Genomic DNA, 21,137 nt, shown 5'->3' on the forward strand with positions numbered 1-21,137 from the left:
TCGTTGGTAAGTCGCTGTGTGGTCGCTGGGGAGCTGTCACACAGACCGCTCTCCCCAGCGACCAACGATCAGGGGAACGACTTCGGCATCGCTGAAACTGTCTTCAACGATGCCGAAGTCCCCCTGCAGCACCCGGGTAACCAGGGTAAACATCGGGTTACTAAGCGCAGGGCCGCGCTTAGTAACCCGATGTTTACCCTGGTTACCAAAAAAAACAAACAGTACATACTCGCCTTTCGGTGTCCAGGTCCCTTGCCGTCTGCTTCCTGCTCTGACTGAGATCCGGCCGTACACTGAGAGCAGAGCGCAGCGGTGACGTCACTGCTGTGCTCTCACTTCTCACTGTACGGCCGGCAGTCAGTGAGAGCAGGAAGCAGACGGCAAGGGACCTGACGGACATCAGAAGGCGAGTATGTACTGTTTGTTTTTTTTTACATTTACGCTGGTAACCAGGGTAAACATCGGGTTACTAAGCGCGGCCCTGCGCTTAGTAACCCGATGTTTACCCTGGTTACCAGTGAAGACATCGCTGGATCGGTGTCACACACACCGATTCAGCGATGTCAGCGGGGCCTCAACGACCAAAAAAAGGTCCAGGCCATTCTGACACGACCAGCGATCTCGCAGCAGGGGCCTGATCGCTGGTACGTGTCACACATAGCGAGATCGCTATGGAGGTCGCTGTTGCGTCACAAAACTTGTGACTCAGCAGCGATCTCGCTAGCGATCTCGCTATGTGAGACGGGGCCTTAATTCTGCCCACAAGGAACATCCTGGCACTGGCCAGCATCTGACTTAAGGCCCCGTCTCACATAGCGAGATCGCTAGCGAGATCGCTGCTGAGTCACAAGTTTTGTGACGCAACAGCGACCTCCATAGCGATCTCGCTATGTGTGACACGTACCAGCGATCAGGCCCCTGCTGCGAGATCGCTGGTCGTGTCAGAATGGCCTGGACCTTTTTTTGGTCGTTGAGGCCCCGCTGACATCGCTGAATCGGTGTGTGTGACACCGATCCAGCGATGTCTTCACTGGTAACCAGGGTAAACATCGGGTTACTAAGCGCAGGGCCGCGCTTAGTAACCCGATGTTTACCCTGGTTACCAGCGTAAATGTAAAAAAAAACAAACAGTACATACTCGCCTTCTGATGTCCGTCAGGTCCCTTGCCGTCTGCTTCCTGCTCTCACTGACTGCCGGCCGTACAGTGAGAAGTGAGAGCACAGCAGTGACGTCACCGCTGCGCTCTGCTCTCAGTGTACGGCCGGATCTCAGTCAGAGCAGGAAGCAGACGGCAAGGGACCTGGACACCGAAAGGCGAGTATGTACTGTTTGTTTTTTTTGGTAACCAGGGTAAACATCGGGTTACTAAGCGCGGCCCTGCGCTTAGTAACCCGATGTTTACCCTGGTTACCCGGGTGCTGCAGGGGGACTTCGGCATCGTTGAAGACAGTTTCAGCGATGCCGAAGTCGTTCCCCTGATCGTTGGTCGCTGGGGAGAGCGGTCTGTGTGACAGCTCCCCAGCGACCACACAGCGACTTACCAACGATCACGGCCAGGTCATATCGCTGGTCGTGATCGTTGGTAAATCGCTAAGTGAGACGGGGCCTTTAATCCAGCATGTGCAGAAAAACTAAAGGCCTGGAGGTCTGAAAAAAACCGATCTAAGTACAGCGGCAAGCTGGAAATCTGCCTGAGGGCTGGAATAAATGATATCATAAAGCATATATGACACGCGGGCTGGATTTTCCCCACCCCTGGTTACATAAAGAATGGTATAAAGTTGTATGTATTGCTAGATGTAATAATGGATGTCAGAGAGGTATACTAAAGGGGTGTATAATTGAATGTGTGCTTAGTAAAGGGCATGGTACTTCAATATGTTTCGCCCAAAAAATGGAAAAATGAGTCCATGTACACAACACTTTCTGCTGTTCAGTTCTTAATACCTCTGTTTTTTTTTCTTTTTTGATACAGAAGAAACAAAACACTTCAGACATCCTGCAAGATCTAACAGGAAGAAACATATCAGATTATCTAGTGAAGACGTATGCGCAGATTATTGGAAAAAGGTATATCTTTACATTTCTTCAGGCACATCGCCAGCCCATAAATTATGGTAGTCTGTCACTTGTTTCCATCCAAAAATGTCAAGGTAAAATGGAACCTTTAAAAAACGAAGCAGAGTATTAGTCAGGTATAACAAGGTATAACCAATTCTGAGACACCTCTGAGTATAAAGCTGCTAGTAGTTGGTTGTTTACAATGTCTGCATTTTCTATCTCTTGCTGGAATTTGTACGTATATAGTACATAACTAAAAGATATAATAGTTCAACCTATCCAGTTGAATTAATGTCAGATTATAGGAAATACCATGTATTAAAGTTTTTGTTAAAATGTTGTTGTAAATGTGAAACAATTTGTAATGCTGTTTTTTTCTCCATTTTTTTAGCTTAAAGAACAAGATCTGGGTGAATGAGTTCAGGTGTGTAATTGTGCTAGTCATCCTTTTATGTCCTCCTTGTGCATATTAAAATAAAAATAAGAGCATGTTAGTATTAGCCAATGGTAACAAGTCTCCATTATATGTGATAAATAGTTATTAAAATAAAAATAAGAGCATGTTAGTATTAGCCAATGGTAACAAGTCTCCATTATATGTGATAAGTAGTGGTAGTGCATGTAGCTCCATATTTCCCTGTAAAATGACTCTCATTATAGCACCACCTAAGAATAAGTGTGATAAAACCCAGGCTTACTATTGTTTATTTGGGGTGACCGTAATTGTTATGTTACCTAATCTCTTTATCACCCTGTATGCGCTCTTTTGTACTTCAGATATGGTGGCTTTTCGCTGGGTGCGAGCAGTTCCCCAGCATTACCACCCAGTGAAGAAATTTTGTCCTCCATTAGACACATCAAGAAGCGACTGGACATGGCCAAGGTACTTCATTCAGAACATTTTGTGGTATTTCACTTACACTAGTGTACCGATAGTCATGTCTTTGGTCTTGTCTTGTTTTCTTTCTCAGAATGGGGCTGCTAACCGTTTCCTTGACAGCTTTGGGACATTTATGAAAGGACTTGATGCAAAAGATAATGTAAAGGTAAAGATCTATTACTTTCCATACTTCAGTTATTTTTCTATGTGTGATATCTCTGACTGAAACTCAATTATTACACTCCTTAGAATATGATACAGTTGAGGAATCTCAGGTAATTCTGATAAAATATGAGATTCTGTGCTTATTTGGCCTTTAGGAGTGCATCTCACTAAAGTGGGTGCCATTGGCAATGATAGCCCTAATGCACTAAAGTGGGTGCCATTAGCAATGATGGCCCTGAGATTTCACCCTCAATCGCACACACGTGTCTGAAGGCATTTGGATCTAGGAACATCACCTCTTTATTGATTTGGCCACATATGGGTATTATTTGTGCAACTTACTGCTGTATTACATGGGTATTGTATGACAAGGTTACTTACATACTATATCATTGTACTACTTGGGGACTATATTGTAAGTAGCATGATGTGTCATTGCACTATAGCACTATCTAAACTAATTATGAACGTTGCTGATTGTGTGTGACATCTCATGGATGATCCTCAGCGAGAACATCTATTTTGGACTGCATGTTACTAGTAGACATTGCAGTGCATATGCGTTTTGGGAGGTGCAAGTAAAGCAGGGTGTAGGTCCCCTCAGGTAACTATTTCAAAGATGTACTGCATGCTCTATAGTCCGTTGCAAAGATGATACTGCTTTATTGTGAAACAATTCACAGTGATGCCCATAGTTGAACACATCAATAAGATATTATTCTTTTCAGCGAAAATAGTTAGCTTTTGACGTTTTATCATAGACTTTGAAGGCTAAAGATGAAGGAAGGTGTGGTATGGCACTGGAAGTGCTAAGTCAGAAGAAAAAGTAGTACCGTAAGTGCCATCACTTACCATCTTCCTTCTGACTTGCCATACCATATCTGCCTTCTTTGCTTACCAGCGGTGTCTATGATTAAGCCCTGGAAGGGGCGAAACATCCATCGCTAACTATTTTTGGTGGAGATAATCTCTTCCCAAACTATCTAACTTTGAGCATCACTGTGTTACACAATAAAGCATGATAGCGTGTGCTGTAAATGTATTACACTTGTACTTCATGTTATCCATGCAATGTTTTCAGGTGTGGTTTAATAACAAAGGTTGGCATGCCGTCGGTTCTTTCCTAAATGTGATGAACAATGCCATTCTCCGCTCCCGACTACCTGAGGGAAAGGACCCTGCCAAATATGGGATTACAGCCTTCAATCATCCACTAAACCTCACCAAGGAGCAGCTATCTGAGGTGGCACTGTAAGTATTACCATTAGTGTTCCTGTGTGGTAGGCTATAGGGACTATAAGCAGTGCACTTTGTTGACTCATTTCTCCATATTGCCTCTTCTATATATTCCATAGGATGACCACATCGGTGGATGTCTTGGTTTCCATCTGTGTCATTTTTGCCATGTCATTTGTGCCAGCCAGCTTTGTAGTTTTCCTGATCCAGGAGAGAGTGACCAAAGCGAAGCATTTGCAGTGTATTAGTGGGGTGAAGCCTGTAATCTACTGGTTGGCCAACTTTGTGTGGGATATGGTAAGAGAACAAAATCTGGCTTGTTAACAGCAGGAATACTATTACCTGTAAATTGGTGTAACATAAGGCCAAAACTGATGGTTTCTTGTTTTATGTTTCTTTCCAGTGTAACTATATTGTGCCAGCCACTTTGGTCATTATAATATTCATCTGCTTCCAGCAAGACTCCTATGTGTCTTCTTCCAATTTACCAGTGTTGGCACTTTTACTTCTGTTATACGGGTAAGATACTTGTTGTATTTGGTATTGTCAATTTCATGCACTTAAACATTGTTCAGTGAGTAGGTCTTAACTTGCTGAGCACATGTGCTGTGTGTTTAATGGGGTTTTCCATGAACAGGAAAAAAACAAAGATAGTGCTATTATGAATAAGTTTCTATATACCTTTAATTAGCAAATTGTGTTTTTTTTTGTCTAGGGAGCAAACCAATATAGCACATTGCAATGGCCTCCATCTTGTTCTACCACCATAAACCTGCCCTAGAATGTTATTAGGGCTGGTGTCTGTGAGCATGTCCATTTAGGAAATTATTTCCATTGACATCTCTTTTATTTTTTTTTTCTATTCCTGGAGGACTCCTTTGTAGTGATGAGCAAGTGTACTCATTGCTCGGGTGACCTCCGAGTATTTATGACTGCTCGGAGATTTAGTTTTCATCGCATCAGCTGAATGATTTACAGCTATGAGCCTGCTTGATTACATGTGGGGATTCCCTAGGAACTAGGCAACCCCCACATGTGCTCAGGCAGGCTAGTAGCTGTAAATCATTCATCTGCCGTGATGAAAACTAAATCTCGGAGCAGTCATAAATACTCGGAGACCACCCGAGCAACGAGTACACTCGCTCATCACTACTCCTTTGTAATTTCTCTATTAGAGCTTTGTCTTCTTCCATGTTACTTCAAACTGCATTTAAGCGCAGATCATAAGATCAGTTCTCCAGGAATTTTTTCCTTTATAGCATTATTTATTACTATTTGTAGGACAATAGCGTCTGAGAGCTTTCTCCTAACAGATCACCAATATTGGTTTATCTTGCAGGTGGTCTATAACTCCTCTGATGTATCCAGCTTCCTTTCTTTTTAAGATCCCCAGCACAGCCTATGTGGTGCTAACTAGCGTCAATTTGTTTATTGGGATCAATGGCAGTGTGGCCACGTTTGTTCTTGAACTTTTTACTAATAATGTAAGTATTTATTTCACAGAGATGTATGTGATTTAGTACTGTTGGTATGACAGAAGAGTGCTAAAGACTACAGATTTGGCCGTTACGTAACAGGTTGTTCATTCTTTTCAGAAACTAAACAACATCAATGACATTTTGAAGTCAGTCCTCCTCATCTTCCCTCATTTCTGTCTGGGAAGAGGACTCATTGATATGGTGAAGAATCAGGCCATGGCCGATGCTCTAGAAAGATTTGGTGAGTAGTCCTTTGTATTCGGTCTTTGTGATAGCGGGCTATAATTGCAGATATGTGATTAACTTTTGATCTCCTATAACCGTACAGGAGAAAATCGCTTTGTCTCTCCGATGTCCTGGGATCTGGTTGGGAGAAATCTCTTTGCCATGGCTGTAGAAGGAGTGGTGTTCTTTGTTATAACTCTGCTGATCCAGTATCGCTTTTTCATCAAACCCAGGTAGGTGATGACTTTTTCGTATAAATCCTGCCTGCATTCCTGTATTTATGCACTAAACAATAAATGCTTTGTAATAGAGGCTAAATCTGCTGCAGACCGTGAAATATAATTTTTACCACTGACACTATTTCAGGAAATGCTAGTGGGAATTAGAAACTTGATCGTTTCCCTGGATTGTAATACAGAATCAAAAAGTCATGCAAGTATCTGATCTGTTTCTCTCCAGGCCAGTGACTGCAAAGCTTCCGCCAGTAATTGATGAGGATGAAGACGTGGCAAGAGAGCGGCAGAGGATAATGAATGAAGGAGGTCGGAGCGACATCTTGGAAATCAAAGGACTGACAAAGGTATGGACATGTTCACACCTGTTTAGCATGGTGAAGCTCTCCTTGGCTGACTCGTGATCTGAATGTTGCCTTGGGCCTGTAACAGGCAAGCATCACACCTGCTTCACAGCATACTGTGAATCTAAGTCTTGGGGGCCACAGGGACATACTTTATACATTTTTGGAATACTTATATTAGGACTAGTGATGAGCGTGTATACTCGTTGCTCGGGTTTTCTTTCTCGCTTCATTGGAAGACACAGGTAACCATGGGTGTATGCTGCGGTCGCTTCGGTTTTCCCAAGCATGCTCGGGGGGTCCCAAGTATTTGTTAGGGCTCAAAGATTTAGTTTTTGTTGACGCAGCTGCATGATTTACAGCTGCTAGCCAGCCTGAGTACATGTGGGGGTTGCCTGGTTGCTTTGGAATCCTCACATGTATTCAAGCTGTCTAGCAGCCGTAAATCATTCAGCTGTGGGACAAAGACTAAATCTCCGAGCACTAACAAATACTCGGAGACCACCCGAGCGTGCTGGGGAAAACCCGAGCAACGAGTATACTCGCTAGTCACTAATTAGGGCTTAAAAAGTTGGCATTGATAATTCATTATGATGGCCAGATTTACATAGTTCATATCTACTTTATAACTGTTTGAGGGTTACTACTCTATTCCATGCATGTATTTTTTCATTGTAATTCATTAATGGTCAAGGGAATGTTTTGGAGCTGTTTTTCTAGAGGAATTGTGATACTCCAAAGAGAATACAGTGTCAAAAGTAATTGCTGCATACACCTAGCAAAGAAGCGCTAGCCAAAATGCCTGCTTTACCGCCTACTAGCCTGTTCCAATATTTTCTTTTTGCTTATAGAAGTAGATAAAGGTATCTAATATCTAGAGATGATTCTTGTACTGTTTATGATTGTAGTACAGACTTTATTGACATGGTTTGGACTTTCTTCTAATCAAAACCTTCATTTTCAGATCTACAGAATGAAAAGAAAGCCAGCTGTTGACAGACTTTGTGTGGGAATACCCCCAGGAGAGGTACTGTACCACCTCTCAGATTATTTATATACCCATCCATCTGCAGTACATTTCTGCTTCCCATTAATATGTTATCTTCTAATCAACATCAAATACTGTATATCCCATTAACAAGGTCCTTACAAAGTAAAAATTGAAAGTTGAATTTCTCATTAAAGTTAATTGTGTCACATGAAATTATTGTTACACGCCATCTATACTTATTGACTAAAAGGTACAATATAAGTATTATTATTATGATCATCATGTACAAGAAGTTAACAATCTCTCTGCTGCTTGCAGTGTTTCGGGCTGCTGGGTGTTAATGGTGCTGGTAAGACTACAACATTCAAGATGCTTACTGGAGATACCGATGTGACTGCTGGAGAAGCCTTCTTGAAGGGACACAGGTGATCTTTTCTGTTGCATGTGTAGTATCAGGGCCGGCTCCATGTTTATGTGGTCACTTGAGTGATAAAATCAGTGGTTTTGTAGTCCAAAATCCATTTTTTCATAGTCAATAATGAAGCCTATGGCTCACTGTTAGTGTTTCTATCTCCCATACCTGGGTCATGTGACCTAGTGAAGAATTTTAAAAGTAAAATGTGTTGATGCATCCTCCTCAGCACTGTTAGCATGTTGGAAGAGCACCTCTTTGTGTAGTATTGCAAAAATTACATTGGACAGACAAGACTGCAATGTTGTCCTTTCTGATTGTGTCTTGTGTAATGGAAAGTACACAGGAAGTAGAGCAGAGAGCAGCAGAGGGCAATTACTTCTCCAGTGTACCATGGCATCCGTCCGATGTTACCAGGTGTTGATGTTGGCCTTGGGTGGTCTACTTAAAGTAACTTGAATGCATCTTCATGTGTGTCCTATTCATTTATATGTCAAAGGAATGGCATTTAGTGAGATATAAATAGCATCAGTGGCCTTAAAAACCAGTTGCCGACCATCATCAGTGTCATTTTGACAAGTCCAGAAAGGCTGTAATTTATAATCTCTTTAAGAAAAACTATAGTTCTCAGATTTAAATTGCAGAGGCAGTGCACATAGATATTTTAAGAGAATAATAATCATGTGTATATTTTGCAGTATCTTGTCTAATATTCAAGAAGTCCATCAGAATATGGGCTACTGTCCTCAGTTTGATGCCATCAATGAGCTGCTGACAGGGAGGGAGCATCTGGAGTTATATGCCTTGCTGCGTGGAGTGCCCGACAAGGAGGTTTGCAAGGTAAGATTTTTTTTGTGTGCGACTTAAAAAGGACATCAAGGTTAAGAAAAATTTGGCTGCTTTCTACCGAAAACCTGTTTTACATCGGTCCACAGTAGATTGTATTTGGTACTGCAGCTTATTACTATACACTGCAAAAGAGCTTAGCGGCAATACGAGTTGTAACCTATGGAAAGGAGTTTCGCTGTCATTTTTTTCTAATTTTGAACAATCCCTTTAAGTATTTACTGTAGCCCTTACATCTTGAATTTCACACTGTACTGCATACAAAACTGGCTGATTATATTTAGGACTTATGACCTTTCTCAGAGTCAATCTGGTGAGCACCCAATCTGCATGTGTGTTGAGAGGTTTTCAATCTCTGTTCTGGCAGTTGTTATCTATTGAACCTATCCCATCCTAGGAGATATGTGCAGCCTGTCAGATTGCATGTTCCTTAACCCCTTCATGACCCGGGGTATTTTCGGTTTTTTTTGTTTTTTCGCTCCCCTCCTTCCCAGAGCCATAACTATTTTATTTTTCTGTTAATATGGCCATGTGAGGGCTTATTTTTTGCGGGACAAGCTGTACTTTTAATGACATCATTGGTTTTAGCATGTCATGTACTAGAAAATGAGAAAAAAATTCCAAGTGCGGTGGAATTGCAAAAAAAGTGCAATCCCACACTTGTTTTTTGTTTGGCTTTTTTGCTAGGTTCACTAAATGCTAAAACTGACCTGTTATTATGTTTCTCCAAGTCATTACGAGTTCATAGACACCAAACATGTCTAGGTTATTTTTTATCTAAGTGGTGAAAAAAAATTCCAAACTTTGCTAAAAAAATAAATTAAAAAATTTGCGCTATTTTCCGATACCCGTAGCGTCTCCTTTTTTCGGGATCTCGGGTTGGGTGAGGGCTTATTTTTTGCGCGCCTAGATGACATTTTTAATGATACCATTTTGGTGTAGATACGATCTTTTGATCGCCCATTATTGCATTTTAATGCAATGTTGCGGCGACCAAAAAAACGTAATTCTGGCATTTCAAATTTTTTTCTCACTACGCCGTTTAGTGATCAGGTTAATCCTTTTTTTTATTGATAGATCGGGCGATTCTGAACTCGGCGATACCAAATATGTGTAGGTTTGGTTTTTTATTGTTTTATTTTGAATGGGGCGAAAGGGGAGTGATTTTTTTTTCATATTTTTTAAAACATTTTTTTTTTACTTTTGCCATTCTTCAATAGCCTCCATGGGAGGCTAGACTCTGGCACAACTCGATCGGCTCAGCTACGTAGGAGCAAAGCTCAGATCGCTCCTATGTAGCTGAATTCCTGCATTGCTATGAGCGTCGACCACAGGGTGGCGCTCAAAGCAATGCAGCATCAACAACCATAGAGGTCTAAAGGAGACCTCTGGTTGTTATGCCAACACATCGCTGACCCCCGATCATGTGATAGGGGTCAGCGATGCCCTCATTTCCGACCTGATGGCCGGAAGCGCTGGTTAAATGCCGCTGTCAGTGTATGACAGCGGCATTTAACTAGTTAATAGTGGCGGGTGAATCCCGATTCCACCCGCCACTATTGCGGGCACATGTCAGCTGTTCAAAACAGCTGACATGTCCCAGCTTTGATGCAGGCTGACCGCCGGAGCCCACATCAAAGCAGGGGATCTGACCTCAGACGTACTATCCCGTCCGAGGTCAGAAAGGGGTTACAATATCTAATGTGAAATACTGAATGTGTGAACGAGGCCTTATTCCTGCCAACCAATTCCCAAATCACAGTTTTGTCTTATATTGCCTCAGTTAAAAGAGAGGCAAGCCACATATGATATATTTCAGCTTTTAATTAAATGAAATGAAATGATTGGCTAGTTTTATGTTTTAAGAAATAAATAATATACTCTAGTACTAAGAATAAACTAATCTATAATATTCCAGGTTTTCTTCCTTTTATAAAGCGTCTCCCACTTGTTAGTACAACTTTTCGCAGACTGCACAGAGCTCAAAATGGCTGCTGGTGGAGAGACATGCGGCCAGACCTGTCAAACAGCCTCCTCCAATTGGAAACCACTTCAAATGGAAAAGATGCTTTCAATTGGAGGACTGATCAGGTCACATGTCCCTCCATCAGCAGCCATTTTGAGAACAGAAGAACTGTGCAGTCTGTGAGGAAAGAGGAGAGCCTGTAATACTTATATACTAGTAAAGATAAAGTGGACAGCCCCTTTAAGTTGCATGCATTTTGTTTTGCTGGAAATAAGTAGTATGTATTGAGCCAAGCTTGGTTTAGTAAATCTGATATTTTTCAGTTACATTTTCTTCTTATTATTATTATGATGTAGGATTTATCTTCCAATGTTCCAGCACTGTAAAGTTGATGATGTTCTTGTCCCCCTTGCTAGGTTGCGGAATGGGCTGTGCGGAAGCTAGGCTTAGTGAAATACTCCGACAAATGTGCAGGAGGCTACAGCGGAGGAAACAGGCGGAAATTGTCCACAGCTATTGCCTTAATAGGAGGACCACCAGTAGTATTTCTAGTAAGCTAGTTATGTGCTTCTCTTTTTATTACTTTCATCTACAATATCTATATATCATATATAAAAAAATGGCTGCTATATTTCCAAAACTGTAATGCCGGATGCTTAAAGGTTTTTTTTTTTTACTCATATACATATGTTTGGTCCATACAAAATAATTTCATATAGTTTGCCTTTTATGTAAAATTTTGTAAAAATGTTGTATCGTTTGCCTTTTATACCCTCTGTGTTGTTGCACTACCTAGTATGGGCTGCAGAATGTTTTAACTGAGAATCATTGACAAGTTCATGGGGTCGGGGTAAGTTTTAGGGTGTGTTTCCACGTGGCGTATTCCTTCAGTATTTGCTGCGGATTGGACACTGTGTACAGCCGCAGCGTCCAATCCGCAGTGTCCAGATGTTACAGCATAGTGGTAGTATTTTATGAAATCCCATCTTCACTATGCATACAAACACACAGGCGGCAAACCTGCATAACCGGACATGCGGCTCGTCTTTATAGACCGCAGCTTGTCTATTTATACAGAATTTACACAGTCTATGTATAGGAAGGGGTGATTTCGCATGTGTTCAATGAGCACATCCGGAATCACCGCGTATACAAAAGGGGGCAACGCTTTGGGCGGAGTGGAGTATCTGCTGCGTCCACAGTGTTGGGATTCAGGCCCGTGGACACACACCCTTACATCTGTCTTTTTCCGAGCTCCTCTCTCAGCTAATTTATGACCACAGACCACATCAAAGTTGAATTTGCAGGTAAGTAAAGAGCCAACAAAAGACAAACGGTCCAACATTTTTCATAAAAACTGGATTTTAGGTTAAAATACATGCGGTTAGGTAAAAAAAAAATGTCCCCCGAAAGTGGACAACCTCTTTATAGTAATTTTAGAGTATAAAAAAAAAATATTCAATCTTTAAAATGACAGGATGAACCAACCACAGGAATGGATCCTAAAGCAAGGCGCTTCTTGTGGAACTGTGCCCTGAGTGTTATCAAAGAAGGAAGATCCGTGGTGCTAACTTCACACAGGTTAGTGTTACTTCTGAATACCTATGTCTGGAAAGTGCGGTCAGAGAGTATTACAACTTCAGGTCCTGTGCTTTTTCTGAAACAGTCCTTTGCTTCGATAAAAGACCACAGGGGATAGTCACAATACTTACATGAAAATAACATTTTCCATCCAGAGTAGTACTAATATAGGAGCTTGACATGAGTAACCTTATCTACATTGTTTAGTAATTTCATGTATTGTTTCTTGCCTTGTACAGTATGGAAGAATGTGAAGCTCTCTGCACAAGGATGGCTATTATGGTCAATGGCCGATTTAGATGTCTGGGGAGTGTACAGCATCTAAAGAATAAGTAATTCAGATTTCTTTTCTTTTTACATAAACTGCATCGTTTTATATTAGATGATTGCATTAGTTGAGTTTTATATGCTTTTATGCTACAGTCATGTCTTTGTCTACTACTGTCCCATAAAACACTGATATATGAGATTTTACTTTTTTCATATAAATAGACAGAAATATGACAAAGCATTATATTATATAAAAAAGTCATTTAATTAGATTTTATAAACTCATTTAAAGAATGAAAGAATAGTAACTGATTTGTTTTGCTCAACAGGTTTGGTGATGGCTACACCATCATAGTAAGGATATCCGGGTCAAACCCAGATTTAAAGCCCGTGGAAGAGTTTTTCAGTCATGCTTTTCCAGGGAGCGTATTAAAAGAGAAACACAGAGGAATGTTGCAGTACCAGCTGCGCTCTTCACAATCCTCCTTGGCCAGGATCTTCAGCATCCTTTCCAAGAACAAGAAAAGACTTCACATTGAAGATTATTCAGTCTCTCAGACCACTCTTGACCAAGTAAGTACTTACAAAATAAGTGGAGGTTTCTTTCATGGTTCACAAGGTCCTACAATTTATCGATGACACATCTATTCCTCATTAGCCCTGAGTCATCATTGCAATGTCTTCATTTATTTGGAGTATTTTGCTCCTTTCTAATGGCTTTAGTATTTCAGCCTTATTCTCTATATGTTTTTTTTTTAAGTTGTCTTGTGTTTTGAGGTTTTTGTTTAATTTGTTCTCAACATCTTTGTTTATCCGTAATGTGACTTTTAACAAATATTGCATTTTTTGGCAAATACCATTCCAATCCCCCTTTCTGGAGTAAGGTTTCTAGAAGAGTTATCAATTTGGCGCATTTTCGCAACTGAAAAAAAGCAAACACTTTTGGTGTTAAAAGTGACAAAAACTGGTTAAAGGGAACCGGTCAGCAGAATTGTGCATAGTAGCCTACAGTGTCAGGTCGGTGCCGTTATACTGATTAAAATGATACCTGGGTGATGAAATCCATCTTGTGGTTGTTGTTTAATCCTTATTTTCAGTGTTTAGTTAATGATATGCTCCTGCTCCAGGATGGCCTGTGGGGGGGTCTTCATGTGGTGCTCTGATTAGGTAGTCATCTGTATGGCTTCTGACAGGTCATGTATTTTTTTTTTTAATATAAGGAGAACCTCAGCCACATTAATTATATACACAGTACACATGTGATTATGCTGCAGCACAGGTGCCATGGCCGGCACCTGTCTGCAGAAAGGTTTTTTTTCAGTATGTACATATATTCATTATGTAAACTATGGGGCAGGTCAGTGACGGATCAGCGACCTGTCAGTAGCCATCAGTATGAATATGTAAGCAGATCACCACATGAAGACCCCCCCACACACACACACACACAGGACGCCCCATAGCACAAGAATATCATTAACTAAAAACTGAAAATAAAGATTACACAACAACCACAAGACAGATTTCATCAACCAAGGTATCATTGTAATCAGTATAACGGCACCGACCTGACACTGTAGGTTACTGTGCACAATACTGCAGACAGGTTTCCTATAAAGATAATAAAAAAGAGCGGTTTTAGTTTTGCACCAAATTCATAAACCACATATAACACTTAAGTAAAAGACATCAGCAACAGCAGGTGGTTTTCTCATACAAATTAATAGGACCATTTTGATTATTTTGTTATCGCTTTTTCTTGACTTTTTTTTCCGACCCGCCCAAAAAACAGCAGATAAATATGCAGCATACCCTATCAGTAAAGGTCAAGATTATTTTATACCTGAAATGTTTATTAAAGGAAAAAGTAGAAATGTTATAAAGATATTTTTACAAGGCTACTTGCAAATAAGAAAACATTCTGCCTTGTGAAACCTGTGGCATTGTAGGACTATAATGAATGGGCAGAAGCAGTCATACCCTCACACTGTGTCATAACAACGTCAGAAAATCTTTCGTTTTTAAAGAAGTACACCCACTAACTTGTTTTCATGAAATGTGTGTGTACATGCATGTAATGTAGTGTGCATGTACTAATATACTCCTGTACCGCTGCTTTCTCCGGTGTCCAGCGCTCTTCCTCTCTGCTTCTTAGTGACTTCAGCGCTCTGCAGACTGTCCGGGTCGTGCTGCGCTCTCCGTGACCCGGAAGTATCTTTGACAATGAAGGCCTGTGTAGTGTCACAATGTGGCTCCATAGGCTTTCATTATAAAATAGACTTCCAGCTCACACATAGCGCATACAACGAGCCGGCTAGTCAGGATTGCGGTGACATCATAGAGAAGAACGGCGCTGGATCCCGGAGAAAGTGGCAGTAGGGGAGTATATTAATACACTTACACTACAGAACATGCATATACACACATTTAATGAATATGAAAGTTAGTGGGAGTGCTTCTTTACAGAAAATCTGAAGTCATTTCATTGGGTAATGGTAAGCTACATGTAAATACTGTTTTAAACATGTGCACTTGTCTAATTGGAAGTGCAGCTGCGGGAAGAAAATGAAGTTATATTCTCCCTGCAGCCACTCGCTTTCACACATTGGAGAGATGCCAGAGCCTTCAGCTCTCCACACATTGCGCTGTAACTACTCCACCTGTTCTTGACGGACTCCTTGTTCTGCAAACACGCTACAGAGCAAGATGGCAGCACAAGCGGTGGGTGTGATTAAGGTGCACTCATATTAGACTGCTCCACTTCTTTAAAATGGTATTTACCTGCAGATTACCACTAGTCAGGTAAGGACTGATTTTATTTGCTAATAGGTTAATTGTCATCAGGTCTTAAATATATGTAAAATTACAAATAGAATTTTTTTTTTATATACTTTATGTTTTTTTTTTTACCCTGTGAGGTACCTTGCCTGCACATATCTTCCAACTGATACTTGTGTAGGGAAGGGTAATTAACATTTAGGTGATATATGGAGTGAGAAATAGTGTGTCATGGCAATAACGACAGTCAAGAAGCCATTCTGTAACAATAAATACATTGCGCACAACACCTTTAAAATGTTTGATCAAGAAACTTCTCTAGATTGGAGAGGGAGTTTTCTCTTTGATATTCTCTTAAACATCACATTTTGTATTACTTAGAGAATAAGAATAAGAATCTGAAATTAATATGACATCTTTTTTTATCCTTTCAAGGTGTTTGTTAACTTTGCCAAGGACCAAAGTGACGATGATCTTTTAAAGGACTTGTCATTACATAAAAACCAGACTGTAGTAGATATGTCCATTCTGACATCTTTTCTTCAGGACGAGAAGGTGAAAGAAAGCTGCGTGTGACAAGCCAAACAGGGAAAATCTGGAGGTTTCGTATAAAATGCCTCTCTTGGCAGTAGTTGGGACACAAATGCCCGGGAGTCAGGTCTGTAGGACCAGAGCAGGGAGGCATCAGATACTGGACAACTAGACTTACCACTCAATGCAATGCAAATCAATGCAATGACAGAAACAATTCCAGAACAGAGGCAGTGCCTCTTGTGTTGCCTTGTTGTACTGTACGCAAGTAGAAGACTTGAACGTAGAGGCCAACAGTATGACAATGTGAATCTATAGTGTTGGACCCACTGGATCCTGCTTGAACGTGGGTTTGTAACCATAGCTATTATGTACAATGTAAATTTTTTATTGTTTATTGTATTCTTTTCCAGGATCGCAACAATCTTACCACTGACAAATAATGACTAGTAACTATTTATTAATGGATAGGGCATCTACATGTGTGTCAGGAGATCCATGGTTTGCCCAGAAGGACTAGCTTTAATACCTTGTGATGTTCTCAGTGGTTTGGGTTATCGTGATGTTACCATTTACGCTACCGTGGGTACATTTTCTATGGGCTTTGAGGCACAGTCTATCATTTCGAAGTGACTTTTATTAGTCTGCAAATATCAGCAATAAAGTCTCAAAAAAACAAGTGGCAGTTCACACTGGGCCAGTGTAAAATCCTCCTAAGCTGAAAAGCCGCTGCATCCCACATTCTTACATGTGCCATGTAGAAGGAGGATCCGGGGTCACAAGGTGTCATGCATCCAGCATTCATACATGGGCCATGCAGGAGGATCCTGGATCACAAGGTGTCATGCATCCCGCATTCATTCATGCGCCATGTAGAAGGAGGATCCAGGGTCACAAGGTGTCATGCATCCCGCATTCATACATGCGCCATGTAGAAGGAGGATCCAGGGTCACAAGGTGTCATGCATCCCGCATTCATACATGCGCCATGTAGAAGGAGGATCCAGGGTCACAAGGTGTCATACATCCCACATTCATACATGTGCCATATAGAAGGAGGATCCAGGGTCACAAGGTGTCATGCATCCCTCATTCATACATGTGCTGTGTAGAAGAAGGATCCTGGGTCACATGGTGTCTTGCATCCCTCATTCATACATGTGCTGTGTAGAAGGAGGATCCAGAGTCACAAGGTGTCATGCATCCCGCATTCATACATGCGCCATGTAGAAGGAGGATCCAGGGTCACAAGGTGTCATACATCTCACATTCATACATGTGCCATATAGAAGGAGGATCCAGGGTCACAAGGTGTCATGCATCCCTCATTCATACATGTGCTGTGTAGAAGAAGGATCCTGGGTCACATGGTGTCTTGCATCCCTCATTCATACATGTGCTGTGTAGAAGGAGGATCCTGGGTCACAAGGTGTCATGCATCCCGCATTCATACATTTGCCGTGTAGAAGAAGGATCCTGGGTCACATGGTGTCTTGCATCCCTCATTCATACATGTGCTATGTAGGAGGATCCTGGGTCACAAGGTGTCATGCATGGGTACAGCACTGAGTATCTTTCTACTGCAGATTGTCCAGCTTTTCTACATTTGTTTTTGGTAGCATTGTTACATGTGTCCTGTGGTGTTATTTTTGCATTTTACTATTGTCTTTAATACGATTTGTATTCTTTTTACACCTCAAGTAACATTTTAGTTTCCTTTGTCTTACGTTCGCAGACTGCAAAGCCAATACTTCCGTTTTTGGAATAATTCTTTAGTCCTAATGTCCTGTTTCACATATTCTTCCATTTACTAAACCTATGCACTCCAGGATCATGGGACTCCAGTGCATTTTAAGTACAGTAACCAGTCATTTTAGTTGAACTGATGTGCAGTTTATTTCCTCCTGCCATATAGTTAATAGAAATAATACTATGATTGAAAAATGCCTAAAAAATGTTCTACACAAGCATACCACTGTTATTTATTGGCACATTCTTTACATTTTTATTACTTTCTGTGTATTACAGATTGTAGTATACTTTTTAAGGGTTTTTCCAAATGCTTTATTTTAGAGAAAAGTAGAAAAAAAAGTTGCCAAAAACCTGCAGTATACACTTTTTTTTGTTTAGTCAAACAGTTTCACTGCCACATTATATCTTTTTCTCAGGTAGAATCTAATGTAATGGAGATAATAAAACACAACAATAGAGAACAGATGTATGATTAGTGATTTGGGATACGACTGCAGGTAAACCTGTGCTGAAAGGCACATGCACAACCAAGGTAACATGTTCAGGTACAGAGTCAGCTCTGCTACAGCTGCATAGTAGCCTGTGCCACCATGGTATCCAGCGAGGAGGCAGCGCACAGGTGCCACTATTTGCTGTTGCCCCGAGAAGTGCAGGCAGTGTGGACATTGTAGTAATACACGATGATGTGCAGGGAATAGAACATTTCCCCCGCGCTGACATCACAGCCCCCTCTCTCACTACACCCATGTCCATACCCGGACCCCATTTCTCCACAGGTAAACGGCCATCATGAGGAACTGAAACTATAACCATTAGAAAGTACATATAATGACGACCTGCACAAACTGTTAGAGCCAATAAGTCTGGTTTACAGGAAGCCCACCCAAAGGGCATTAGCAAGAAAAAATACCTTGAAAATATTGTTAACGTGGATTTTTATATATGCAGAACTATTCAGGAAAGTTAGAGTGCTTCCTGTAATGTTACTCTGCAGGAAATGTTATGATATGGTACCAACAGTTATGGTCACTGGTAACGTACATGTCAGCATATCAGTTTTTGAACAAGCCATTTTGTAAAACAAACCCCCTCCCCTAACAAGGCTTTGAGAAGAAATGCCACTTATCCCCTAGAACAGAGAAAGCTGCTTTGATTTGGTGGTAATAAAGGAATGTGACAGTGAGAAGTTCCCTTGAAATGCTTGTACCGTAAATAAGCCTTCCAATCTATCTTATCAATGCAATTTTTGCGTTTTTTACCTCAGTCTATGCAAGAAGCTATATTTCTGCACCTTCCGCGCTACACAAAATTAGATATTTTTATTTTTTCTCAACACTGCCTTACCAGATGGCACTGACATTGGAGAAAATGTTAGGATAGCGTAAGTGATAGATGGCTAGGAAATTGCAACTTGTGTCACATGCTTATATGATGCCCTAGGCATAGTGCCAAGTTAGTGATATCTACGCCATACTGATTCACTGTACCAGATTACTGCACCATAATCTGCACATTCTGCATTTGCTCATGTCGGTGTGACATTGGATATGTATTGATATCATCTGTGTCTGTGGTTTGCTTTATTGGGAACATTCAGCAAATGCCTGGTAAGAAGAGGACATTTTTAATGGGTGGGAATTCACAGATCTGCTCATTTCGTGAATTATCTTGTTCTTCAGATTTCACGTGCCACTAATTTTTCTTTATTCTGGTTGGTTGTGAGAGCTTGACATGCAGACGCATATTTGTGTAGCTCCGAATCAGAAACATTTCTCCCATGTGATGTGATGTTTTACATGCATTATGTTTCATTATTTTTGGTCCTTCATTCCAAGCACTTTATGCTGTTTTTAATGGGATCTATTTTTGCACTGGAATACCCATTAACATTGCAAAAAATGTAAAAAAATACAAAACAGAAAAAAAGTTAAAAAAAAGTTAAAAAAGGTTTTACAATATAGTAGTTTCTAAGTTAAATCCTTACATTGAAATTTCCATGACTGAAAAATATTTGTATTGTTATTAACTGTTTAAGTATTAAAGTGTAGACTTAGATCTATGTTAATTGCCTTGTAATATGTCACGTAAAGTTTAATAAAATGAAAAAGTGGCACCTACGTTGTGTTTTGTTCGTGTTCTGCAGCACTCTTCTTCTTTAAAAGGGTTGTTCCATCTTAAAAAAGTAAATTGCAAAGCTTCTTGTTTTTATCCATTTATTAATATCAAACAGTTTCTTGAACCTGTTTACAACTGGACGCCAAGGTTACTTGCCATCTCTGCAGTCCTTTAAGATAGCTGTCCCTGGGTGGTGGTTTGTAGGGCTTGTAAAGGAAAAAAAACACAAAAAAAGCGCTCCATATGTGTATCGGCAACACCATCCGATGATTGTGCTAGACGGGCACAACACTGAAGACAGCACAAGTGGCTCTCGCAAATCGCTGCTGCACCGACCTCCGGCCCCTAATGCCTTGTGCTGGAGTTGCGACATGGACAGGAATAGGAAGGAAAATGGCGGGTGTCAAAAGGATTCCTGGGTGGTTAGGCTAAGTGAGCTGTCCCTGGGTAGTAGGACTAAGAGCCACCACGTAGTAGAGCTAAGAGAGACGCCCCTGGGTAGTGGGGCTAAGATCTGTTCCTGGGTAGTAGGGTTAAGAGCGCTGTCCCTGGGTAATAGGGCTAAGAGCCTTCCCTGGGTGTAGGGTTAAGAGAGCTATACCTGGGTAGTAAGGCCAAGAGAGTCATCCCTAGGTGGTAGAGCTAAGAGAGCTGTTCCTGGATAGTAGGGTTAAGAGCGCTGTCCCTGGGTAATAGGGCTAAGAGCCATCCCTGGGTAGTAGGGGTAAAAGAGCCGTCCCTGGGTAGTAGGGTTAAGAGAGCTGTTCCTGGGTAGTAAGGCTAAGAGAGCCATCCCTGGGTAGTAGGGCTAAGAGAGCCGTTCCTGGGTAGTAGAGCTAAGAGCTGTTCCTGGGTAGTAGGGTTAAGAGCGCTGTCCCTGGGTAATAGGGCTAAGAGCCATCCCTGGGTAGTAGGGTAAAAGAGCCGTCCCTGGGTAGTAGGGGTAAAAGAGCCGTCCCTGGGTAGTAGGGTTAAGAGAGCTGTTCCTGGGTAGTAAGGCTAAGAGAGCCATCCCTGGGTAGTAGAGCTAAGTAAGAGAGGTGTTCCTGGGTAGTGGGGCTAAGAGAGCTGGTTGTGGGTAGTAGAGCTAAGAGAGCTGTTCCTGGGTAGTCTGGTTAAGAGCGCTATCCCTGGGTAATAGGGCTAAACCGCAACCGCTGCATAAAAGAATAAACTCACACAGGTAAATGTAAGAAATTATATGTGGGCAGGACAACGCAACCGCTGCATAAAAGAATAAACTCACACAGGTATAATATAAAAGAAGGATTT

The 21,137-nt window shown here is 41.3% G+C and overlaps 1 protein-coding gene across 2 annotated transcripts in view; it reads left to right on the forward strand.

The window, feature by feature from the left end:
• The window catches only part of ABCA1 (ATP binding cassette subfamily A member 1), a 141,574-nt gene extending 121,653 nt beyond the window's left edge, over window positions 1–19,921 (forward strand). Inside the window, exons 33-51 of one of the 2 annotated variants that reach the window (XM_077249411.1) lie at window positions 1,977–2,071; window positions 2,454–2,486; window positions 2,840–2,945; window positions 3,034–3,108; window positions 4,189–4,358; window positions 4,463–4,640; window positions 4,747–4,862; window positions 5,683–5,827; window positions 5,939–6,062; window positions 6,150–6,279; window positions 6,506–6,626; window positions 7,588–7,650; window positions 7,933–8,039; window positions 8,725–8,866; window positions 11,255–11,389; window positions 12,316–12,419; window positions 12,659–12,751; window positions 13,019–13,262; window positions 15,903–19,921. In XM_077249411.1, the coding sequence (XP_077105526.1) occupies window positions 1,977–2,071; window positions 2,454–2,486; window positions 2,840–2,945; window positions 3,034–3,108; window positions 4,189–4,358; window positions 4,463–4,640; window positions 4,747–4,862; window positions 5,683–5,827; window positions 5,939–6,062; window positions 6,150–6,279; window positions 6,506–6,626; window positions 7,588–7,650; window positions 7,933–8,039; window positions 8,725–8,866; window positions 11,255–11,389; window positions 12,316–12,419; window positions 12,659–12,751; window positions 13,019–13,262; window positions 15,903–16,043 (2,322 nt within the window). In that variant the 3' untranslated portion in view covers window positions 16,044–19,921. The remainder of the gene's footprint in view (window positions 1–1,976; window positions 2,072–2,453; window positions 2,487–2,839; window positions 2,946–3,033; window positions 3,109–4,188; window positions 4,359–4,462; window positions 4,641–4,746; window positions 4,863–5,682; window positions 5,828–5,938; window positions 6,063–6,149; window positions 6,280–6,505; window positions 6,627–7,587; window positions 7,651–7,932; window positions 8,040–8,724; window positions 8,867–11,254; window positions 11,390–12,315; window positions 12,420–12,658; window positions 12,752–13,018; window positions 13,263–15,902) is intronic. The other variant, XM_077249420.1, reaches the window with a different exon arrangement.
• Window positions 19,922–21,137: the final 1,216 nt, after the last annotated feature.

Source organism: Ranitomeya variabilis, chromosome 1 (genome assembly GCF_051348905.1).
Source record: "Ranitomeya variabilis isolate aRanVar5 chromosome 1, aRanVar5.hap1, whole genome shotgun sequence".
NCBI classification, from domain to species: domain Eukaryota; kingdom Metazoa; phylum Chordata; class Amphibia; order Anura; family Dendrobatidae; genus Ranitomeya; species Ranitomeya variabilis.